Source organism: Gloeophyllum trabeum (assembly GCF_000344685.1).
Source record: "Gloeophyllum trabeum ATCC 11539 unplaced genomic scaffold GLOTRscaffold_00006, whole genome shotgun sequence".
In the NCBI taxonomy this organism is placed as follows: Eukaryota; Fungi; Basidiomycota; class Agaricomycetes; order Gloeophyllales; family Gloeophyllaceae; genus Gloeophyllum; species Gloeophyllum trabeum.
The window spans coordinates 1,816,582-1,825,307 of NW_006920415.1; the positions used below are offsets into that span (position 1 = coordinate 1,816,582).

General features: G+C 52.9%; 4 protein-coding genes across 4 annotated transcripts; 2 read left to right on the forward strand and 2 right to left on the reverse strand.

The window, feature by feature from the left end:
- Positions 1-472: 472 nt before the first annotated feature.
- On the forward strand, positions 473-712 carry GLOTRDRAFT_41322 (uncharacterized protein; the record flags this gene model as incomplete). Its single annotated transcript, XM_007867354.1, has 1 exon — positions 473-712. A coding segment is annotated over one exon (240 nt), but the record flags the coding sequence as incomplete, so codon positions are not given.
- A 37-nt stretch (positions 713-749) lies between these two features.
- On the forward strand, positions 750-1,160 carry GLOTRDRAFT_93506 (uncharacterized protein; the record flags this gene model as incomplete). The annotated part of the gene is made up of 2 exons (XM_007867820.1): positions 750-782; positions 867-1,160. 2 exons carry the CDS (start codon positions 750-752, stop codon positions 1,158-1,160), a joined length of 327 nt encoding a protein of 108 aa, XP_007866011.1.
- A 1,401-nt stretch (positions 1,161-2,561) lies between these two features.
- GLOTRDRAFT_60817 (long-chain-fatty-acid-CoA-ligase) lies at positions 2,562-5,160 on the reverse strand. Its single transcript, XM_007867821.1, has 6 exons — positions 4,722-5,160; positions 3,764-4,671; positions 3,401-3,707; positions 3,319-3,352; positions 2,885-3,265; positions 2,562-2,829 (listed from the first exon to the last, which is right to left on the reverse strand). The coding sequence occupies exons 1-6, from the start codon at positions 5,135-5,137 to the stop codon at positions 2,806-2,808; spliced, it is 2,070 nt and encodes a 689-aa protein (XP_007866012.1). The 5' UTR covers positions 5,138-5,160; the 3' UTR covers positions 2,562-2,805.
- A 1,665-nt stretch (positions 5,161-6,825) lies between these two features.
- GLOTRDRAFT_93508 (uncharacterized protein) lies at positions 6,826-8,066 on the reverse strand (the record flags this gene model as incomplete). Its single annotated transcript, XM_007867822.1, has 3 exons — positions 6,826-7,124; positions 7,395-7,844; positions 7,901-8,066. The coding sequence occupies 3 exons, from the start codon at positions 8,064-8,066 to the stop codon at positions 6,826-6,828; spliced, it is 915 nt and encodes a 304-aa protein (XP_007866013.1).
- Positions 8,067-8,726: the final 660 nt, after the last annotated feature.

Genomic DNA, 8,726 nt, shown 5'->3' on the forward strand with positions numbered 1-8,726 from the left:
GTGACCGAAATGACTTCAGTTATTACCGAAATTACTAGGTATGACCACGTGGTCACTGTAGTCACAGTCCTTTCGCTAGCAGGGCAACGGAGCTCAAAATAGCAAGGGAAAATGCGGAATGTTCCGCCGTATTAAATTTAGTGTAATGTTTCGCACGCCACAGGCAAGGATGTTGGCATTTCCCGTTTGCCGCAACTACACCAATATGAACCTGCTAAACTGGTTGAAAGCGGGTTATGGGCTCTGCTCTGCATGCAAAAGATTAGCATTGGCGTTAAGATACATTATAGAGCCCACTACGTCCACTTAAATCCTGGTTAGTATACCACAGGCACGAAATAATAGTTGTACCCAGCTGCCCAGGCCCTCAGCCACCATAAATCCTGTGACTACTGACCAAATTCCCGTCACAACAGTCAGTTGGTCATTCCCACGGTATTAACGTAGTATTAACGTAGTCACTGACAACCCTGATGATTTAGACGCTTGCCCTATCCCTACTCTACATGCCATCAGCGCAATGGGAACTAAACTTTGCTTCTACCGCCATCAGAATGGCGTCATTGAGCCTCCTTTCATCCCCGGTCACCCGGAGGTGCTTTTGGACACGGCACCTCGAGAACGCTGGGACTGCGATGTCCTAGAGGAGGCGGGTATTGAAAGACTCCGGGCGGTGGTGGAAGACATCAAGCAGAGCTGTGCGGGTGTTTAAATTTGATGCAAGTAGGATTTTTGGGTTGCTTTGCGACATGTACGATACGACATTTATCAATGCTGCTGTGGTGCGCTGTGGCCGCGAATATGACGAAGGAAGAGTGCAATGCCCATGACCATCCTCGCGTATCAAACACTGACTCTATGCAAAGTTGGGTTTTGAGCTACCCTGGCACACTGCGTACCCAAGGAACGCCATGGTAAAAATTTGCGTTGAGGAGACCGGAGAGTGCGTCGCCGGTCTCAGCCAGGGCGAGGTAAGACTTGAACGAGCTGGCGGTCCTATACCAATCCAGAACCGGGAGGAGGCTATAAGCGAGCCCCGCGCCGAGCTGCAAGCTGCTCCGAAGGCTTCGTTTCGTGGCTGGCGTTGGAATGGGACGAAGGACGTGTTCCCTGCAGCTGACTTCAACCCGGCCACAGTCATTGACGCCGTCCTCACCTGAGCAAAAATAGCTGGTTTCCGGCTGTAGTATTAGGCATTCCTCTCGTTGTAACATTAGGAGAAGCCATATCTGATAGGAGTTGGAGAATAGACATTCATAACTTGCGTTGCGACCGATTTCAAGGGTTTATGATCGGAAGACAAGATCTGGTTTGTTATCAGCACTTTAGCCATAAACATGTACCAGGAACGTACTTGAATGACCTAGAACTATTTAGAGCCACTGGGCCGGCGGAGGTGCTGGGCTGGAATGTGAACGTACTCATCGTTCATCCGGGAGGCCTAAGGCCCAGTGGAAATCGACAATATTTTCGTATTTTTAGATGCTTTAAATATATTTGCATATGTTTACCTGTATATTTTGGAGGCCACAGACTGCTGAATGACACTTGCATGACACTCCCTCGACCTACTCTACCTGCATCAGGTGTGCGTCACACGGGGACGCGATGCTGTCGAGTGCGTCGCGTGAGCGCATGCCTCGCGTGTCGCCTGCGTGAGCGCGTCGGCCGCGTCGGATTGAATCGCGGACTCTACCAGACTCTACCGCAACTCTACCGCGTTCAAGTTGTTGGTGTATATTTAGCTGCATTGATCGCGGTATGACATCACTTGCCGCTCTCGCGCGATTCATAAAGTCGTCGCGTCGCAGTAAAACGTTTGCACGCACACTCCTCTTAACCACAAGGTATCGTCCCCTTTGCGCTCTGAATTATTTACCAATATATCTTGTCTTAGGCGGAATTCTCGAGGCAGGGCCGCAGGGGGCACGTTGCGGAACGCACAAGAGTGTAGAGATATAGTGAGTAATTGTTAGTTAGGTTACAAAATTTTAATATTCTGACTTCAATATCAACGCAGGAGGCGGGCCTGAGGACAGGTTGAATAGGTATGTGCCCATTGCAAGTACAGCACATGGAACGGGAGACAGGTCGCGCTCGCAAACCGGAGTAAGTGGGGGCGGGGGGCGTGTAGAGATAGTGGAAGTGGGGATCGGATACGAGAGGGTGCGAAGCGGGGGGATGTGGGATTGCCGGGGGACCGGCAAAACAGAGGGGCGAGGTGGGGGTCACAACGACATCATGAAAAGGTATAAAATCATAGTAATAAGTGTAAATACAACGAGATGGGCATGCAAGGGGGCAATATATGAGAACACATTTCAATATCTGTAAAAGTACAAGAATATCCTACCGCTCACTCCTGATACCGGGGAAGCCCATATACGCGGCGCACCACGACTGTATATCCTCCTGATTTTGCAGCTATTTTCGATGTATTTAGATCTATTACCAACCTATGCCACGCCAGCTGCGATAGCGGCACAATTCACTAGAATATAAATCCATGTATTTAAAGTGCCACTTACTACATTCCCCTGTATTTAGAGCTATTTTTCTACCTGTTATATAGAGGAACATATCTAAAAACACGAAAATATTGTCGATTTCCACTGGGCCTAAGGCCTTGCATCCAGTCGGAGCGGTTGGGGCAATCGCCGTTATCGCGATATCACATGTGAATCGCTCATGAATCTATGATGTCCAACTTACAACTCGGTTAGGCGCGAAGGTATATGTACAGTAAATGGTAAGAAGTCGACCAAGAAAAACGGAACTACGACCTTCTCCCTCCACTGAAAGCCCTCAACCCTGGTTCTTGTACGCCTCCTAAAGCAGAGGGTCAGTTTGCGCACTCCGGCTTGACAGGACCACGAATACGGACCTTAATCTCCTTGTCGAACTTCTCCGCCACCTTCTTCCTCTGCACCTTCTGCGCCGCCGTCACAAGCCCGTTCTCGGGCGTCCACTCATCAGGCGTGAGGATGACCGCCTGCAACATCTCTAACGACTTGAAACCGCTCTTCTTCCCGGCCGCATTACACTCCTTCAACACCAGCTCCTTTACCTTGTCCTTCTGGCACAACTCAGACAATGGCGTATGCTCCGGAATGTCGGAGGTGGTCTTGAGCGTCGCACGGAGGTGCTGCTCATTCGGGATTATGATCGCGATCGGCTGTTTCGCGTCAGTGGTGGCGTGCACGCAGATGTTGGAGACTAAATTGCAGGACTTGTAGGTCGACTCCAGGCGTTCGAGCGCAATATACTACGACAAGGGATGATCAGTACGTGTTAACAAAACTCCGGTCATGAGCTCACCTCTCCGCCCTGCAGCTTGACCAAGTTCTTGATCCTATATCCAAATCAGCCGGAATTCAAGGCGCAGGGAAACCAAGCTCACCGATCAATCAGGCTCAAGGTACCGTCTTTGTTCCACTGCCCGACATCACCGGTCCTCAACCACCCGTCCTTCGTGAAGATCGTCTCGTCATTGTTCAAGTCGTCCCTCTTGTAGTACCCCTTCGTGACTGACGGCCCACGAATGCACACTTCACCCTGTGGCGGGTTGTTGGTGGCCCGGTACCCCGCCTCAGGGACATCCAGCAGCTTGATCTCGATCGACGGGACGGGAAGACCGACAGAACCGTATTGCATGAATTCAGGCGGAAGAATAGCGCACATGCCGCATGACTCGGTCATACCGTAACCTGTTCCAAACGCCCCTCAATCTGGGGCATGACGGAAAAAACGCCTGTGTACTCACCCTGGAGCATAGTCACCAGCGCCAAGTTCAGGAACTCCTGCGTCTCCTTGCTGAGCGCCGCACCACCGCTCAGGGCGAATCGTAAGCGCCCTCCCGTGGCAGCCTTGACCTGGGCCAGCACCACGTTATCCACGATCTGGCTGAGACCCGGCACGCCCGCCTTCTTGACGCTCATCGCGCCATTGAACACACTCTTCTTCACCGTGCCCGTCGAGTTAATTTTGCCGATAATTCCTTTTCTGATGGTCTCCCAAACAGCCGGCACGCCGACCATGATGCTCGGCTTGAACTCGCTGAGGTCGCCCTTGCACTGGCGCACCGACTGGTCCGTCAGCGTCCGCACACGCCCGTATCCGATCGTCATCCCGACAAAGAATAGGGCCAGCTCCACGATATACTCGAGAATGTGGGCAAGCGGAAGGTAAGCCAGGAACGAATCACCGGGAATGAACAAGTGCCCGAGGAGCGTGTAAACCGCTCCCACCGACGCAATCAGGTTGCCCTGTGTGATGACGACTCCCTTCGGCGGGCCCGTCGTCCCGCTGGTGTACATGATGCACGCGACGCGGTCGCGCGTCGGCAGTCTGTCCGAAGGGATGTCCTCGGTCTTCGACTGCCCGACCTTGCGAAGCTCGTCAATGTGGATGACCGTGATGCCTTCCCTGGAGTTCTTAATCGAGTCGAGGACAGACTGAGATGGCTTGTCGTCGTAGACAACGATGCGTAGTGAGGGGACATTGGCGATCACCTTGGACACGACAGGCAGGAGCTCGCCATTGGTGAAAATGCCGACACAGTTGGGCTCGTTGAGCGAGTGCGTCAGACCAGATTCTCCAAGCGTGTCGTATGCGGTTGCAATGGCAGTAGAGATGCAGCTGCAGCCAAAAGCCATAAGCTGCCAATTAAGGCTTTGCTAGTGTGAGTGAGTGTCAAAGGGGCTCATGTCTCAGGGACGTACCTCGTCTGAGCGTATACGTTAAAGATGTCGTCCTTGCCCACTCCGAGCTCGAGCAGACCCTTTGAGACCTCCGTAACGGCGTCCTTCACCTGCAGGAAGTTGATGTACTTGTACTCGCTCAGCTGGAAGTACTTCCACTTCTTCTTCTCCGTAACCTCCTTTCCGCCTACAACCTTCTTCACGTCCTTCTCCTCTTCATGTACATCCACGACCTCTCTCCATCCCATAGCGTTGTTCGTTCCGTGCGTGCGCGCAGCATACGCGAGGATGTCGTAGACGGTGTCGATCCCCTCGAATGGCTGCGTAACGAGTTTGTCCGCCGTGATGGCAAGCCTGCGCGTCGGCGCCTGGCCTGGCGGCGGGTTCGACTCGACCTCAACGGACCCCTTTCCAAAGTTGCGCGGCTTGTAAGACATGGCGGACGAGCAGAAATGCGGGGACGCCTGCTGCACGACCGCCCGGCATATACGCGGTCAACCACGTGGTCTACTGATGACGCACGAAGTCCCACCTTTATGGACGTCTGTGGCGGCGGAGTCTCCTCACAGTCGTGCAGCGTCCCTCTCTGGGGAACCATTCGCATGCAAGGGGGGAACGGACTTTGTTAGATTACTGCAGCTTGAGGCGCCGGATATGAAAATTCAGACTCGGCTAAAAGAATCAGAGTTTGCGCAGAACTCACCTGAAAAGTACGACGACCAGCATAAGAGCATAGGCTAGGCTACAGAACCGCCCATGCGGACGCGGGACAGGGGGAGGAAGAGGGGAAACACGACGAAGGAGGGGGGTGGCTGGCTTTTATATATTTTGCTCCGAGAAGCAGAACGGTCGACATACGTTGAACTAGACATAACCGCATTTGGCTATGCTTCTACTATACAAGCCAAGAGAAAGTTTCAAAAGCAACAGAAGCTCGTCTTGAGTCGTTATAGTCCAATAGCCAATATTATATATTATCTCCGTACGGGACGCATATTACAGTCCCGTTATACAGTCAATCCAAGGTATATTATACGAGGAGTACAAATCCAAATATACGGAGAAACAACAAGGATTCCGGGTGGAGGAAGGGCATACGAAAGATTATTCATTAGGGAAAAGATGAAGACAGATTATGACAATCCGTGCTGGAGGAGGACCTTGGGAATGACGACAGTGACGAGAGGACTTGACAGGACACGTTGGGCTTGCCCCGACACCAGGACGGACAAGTGGACGGCGACAACGCCGGTAAACAGACAGACCAAAGGAGACGCGACACTTCGGGTATTGGGCGTGGCAGATTGGACACTACGGTTCAGTTCGACCGATAGTCCTTCGGTCGAGAACAAGTTCGGCGTTCGCGCTTGACTTCGGGGAACCGAGTCTTGATGAGCCTAGGAAGCCGAAGGGAAAGGGCCGCCGGCTGCCCTTTCCCGCCGACTACCTCGGCCGCTGCCTATGTCGAACTGCCGTCACAACGCATATGCTTCTATAGTGAATCAGCAACCGTGGTATGCGTGAGGAAGAAGGTGTACTCACAACTGACAGGATGTCCGGAGCCCCTGGCGAAGGCGTCACAAGCTGGTGAGGCTTCATGCATCTGCCGAAGTGTAGATGCACGCTGCAAGCGGATAGAGGGGGTGACAAGCTCTAGATTCGACCGTGACGTCGCCGACGCTGGTGAAGATAGGATGAGATAGGTTGTATACAGGGATGTACTCGTGGCGGGTAGCGTATGGTGAGGCTGAGTGATGGACAGATAGGTGTACCGTAAGGCGAAGTGACGTGTTGCTCAGGCTAGTATGATCGCGGGAATGGACTGCCTCGAATAGTGAAGCGGCGATGGATACCGTTTATAGATGTGGGGGCCGTGGATAGTGATGCCGCTATAGTATATGGGAATAAAAGGGCGGATTAGACTATGGCTGGTCGCGTTAAGTAATGCCGATAGGGGATGTTGACGAGGGTGTGGTAGCAGGGTAGTGGGTAGTAGATAGTCCGGGGCCGAATAAAGATAGTTGCGCCTAAAGTAGAGGGTTGAGTGTCGCTAAGGGAAGGTCGCCATAGTAGATGAGAGGAAAGTGGCCGAATGAGCAGATGTGTAGAGCGTACAAGATGCAGCTCATCGGGTGATAGCGCGTATGGTCACGAAAGCTAGTGTGAATGGCGGAGAGAGCGGAATCAAGCGTGCGCCGTCCAATCGCCCATGGGGCATACATGCGAGGATCGCAGCGAGGAGAGAGCTTCGAGAGGCCTTGCCGTCCGCATCCAGGCCCTTCGTCGTCGTCGCCTTTGTAATGTCGTAATCGTCTCTGTCGCCAGTGCTGTTGTTCTCTCGAGGCAATCGTGCAGTCGTCGTGGTCATCTTTGTGGACCGGGAGTCTTGTGTAGTCCGAGGGGGCAGTTCTTGCCCGGCGTTGTCTCAATCAAAAGATTCAGGCCGCTGAAGCGGTGGAGATAGGTCGCCGGCAAGTGATTCAGGGATGATCAAAGCCGCTATGATGGCGTCTACCGGGAGACGGGAGATTTCGGGTTGCGCTGGGCCATCAGCCCTGGGACAACTTAGAACGAACAGGAGTAACGAAACTGAAGTTAACTCACTTATTTGGATGCCCCTGAATTGAGCACCAATAAATCGCCCGGCCAGAAACAAGCGCTACCACTTCTCTGTGAGCACGAACGGAGGCGTACCATTGGGCAAGTTGTTATATGTCGCCCACTCCCAGTACTTCTGCTCCCTTCGTTCTTCTCTCCATGCACGCCCCCGCTCGTCTTCTTCTTGGTCCTGGTGTTGGCGGGGTGGCTGCTGCTGCTTCTTCCATCGCCACTGTGAATCCTGTTGGGGCCGCTTGGCTCGCTCATGCTGCGCGGCATCGGCTTGAGATGGTAGTCGCGGGACAGGTATTTCCATCCAGATTATTCTTCGAGTATCCTGCGCCGAGCTGAAAATATCCTCCGACTCGGGACTGAGACCTCTAACGAACGGAGATGGCGCTTGTCCAGAGGCGGACCTAGCGACGGCCGCAACCTGCGCAGTGTAGGAATAGCCAGCGACGGTGCTTGCGCAGGGAGGAGGAATGGAAGAGTGAGCGGGGACGGGCTGGATATGGTCGGAGTCGCGGTTGTATATCTGTGGAGCGCCTGAAGAAGCGTCAAGAGTCAGTGAAAGAACATATACCATCCAAGCCAGAATTTACCATATGCTCTGCGGAAGATGTCAATAATAGATTTCTTGAGGTTCAAAAGCGTTGAAATCTGGAGTTCCTTTCCGCAAGATGAAGAACGGCAATCGGGAGGGTCATAGGCCAGGAAAAGAGAGATGATGCCGGCAAAAAGAGCAACAGCTGTCTGGAGAAAGAGCATGGTAGACAATAGTAATATTAATCACCGTGGCTCTACTTCAACGGGGGGGGGTGCGGATGATGGGGGTTGTGAAGAAAGGGCGTTCGCTCGGGGGGGCGTCTTTTATATACCTTTCTCGCCGGGACTTACATAACTTGACACTTGCTGAAAAAGGATGGAGCATATCCAAAAGCGTGAGGAAGAGCACATCCGTGAATTCAAGCGTGAAATGTTCAAATCCACGACGTGGGTCCGACCATTTCACGACCACTTCACCCCGACGAGGACTTCACACTCGCCACGTGGGGTTAGGGTTACTGCTGGCGTTCACGGCCAAAAGTACTTGTCGGCCCTTGGGCCAGACGACCGTCGGGTCGCGGCGTCTAGAAGACAGAAGAACGTATTCCAGCCATTTGCAGATCGATGAGCCCACTTTCTGAAAATCATTTACAGTCGGACCACGTCGGACAAGCAATTTCAAGTCCCCGAGAGACAGAAATCGGACCATCTGGACTTCTCTACCTTCTTCCGACGTCCTTGGCACCCACTCCGACACACTCCGACTATACGTGGTTTTCTGAATTGATGGTCTATCGATCTGCAAGCGGCTGTCAATCTATCGCACTGCAATGGAACTTTGTTTGGAGGTAGAACATGATGGGAGTACAGCCGTTTGCAGAT

Coding starts and splice junctions, on each gene's coding strand:
- GLOTRDRAFT_60817 (XM_007867821.1), bottom strand. CDS start 5,137: ATGTCTTACAAGCCGCGCAACTTTGGAAAGGGGTCCGTTGAGGTCGAG. Junction 4,672..4,721: donor AACGTATACGCTCAGACGAG/GTACGTCCCTGA, acceptor ACACTAGCAAAG/CCTTAATTGGCAGCTTATGG. Junction 3,353..3,400: donor ACCTTGAGCCTGATTGATCG/GTGAGCTTGGTT, acceptor ATTTGGATATAG/GATCAAGAACTTGGTCAAGC.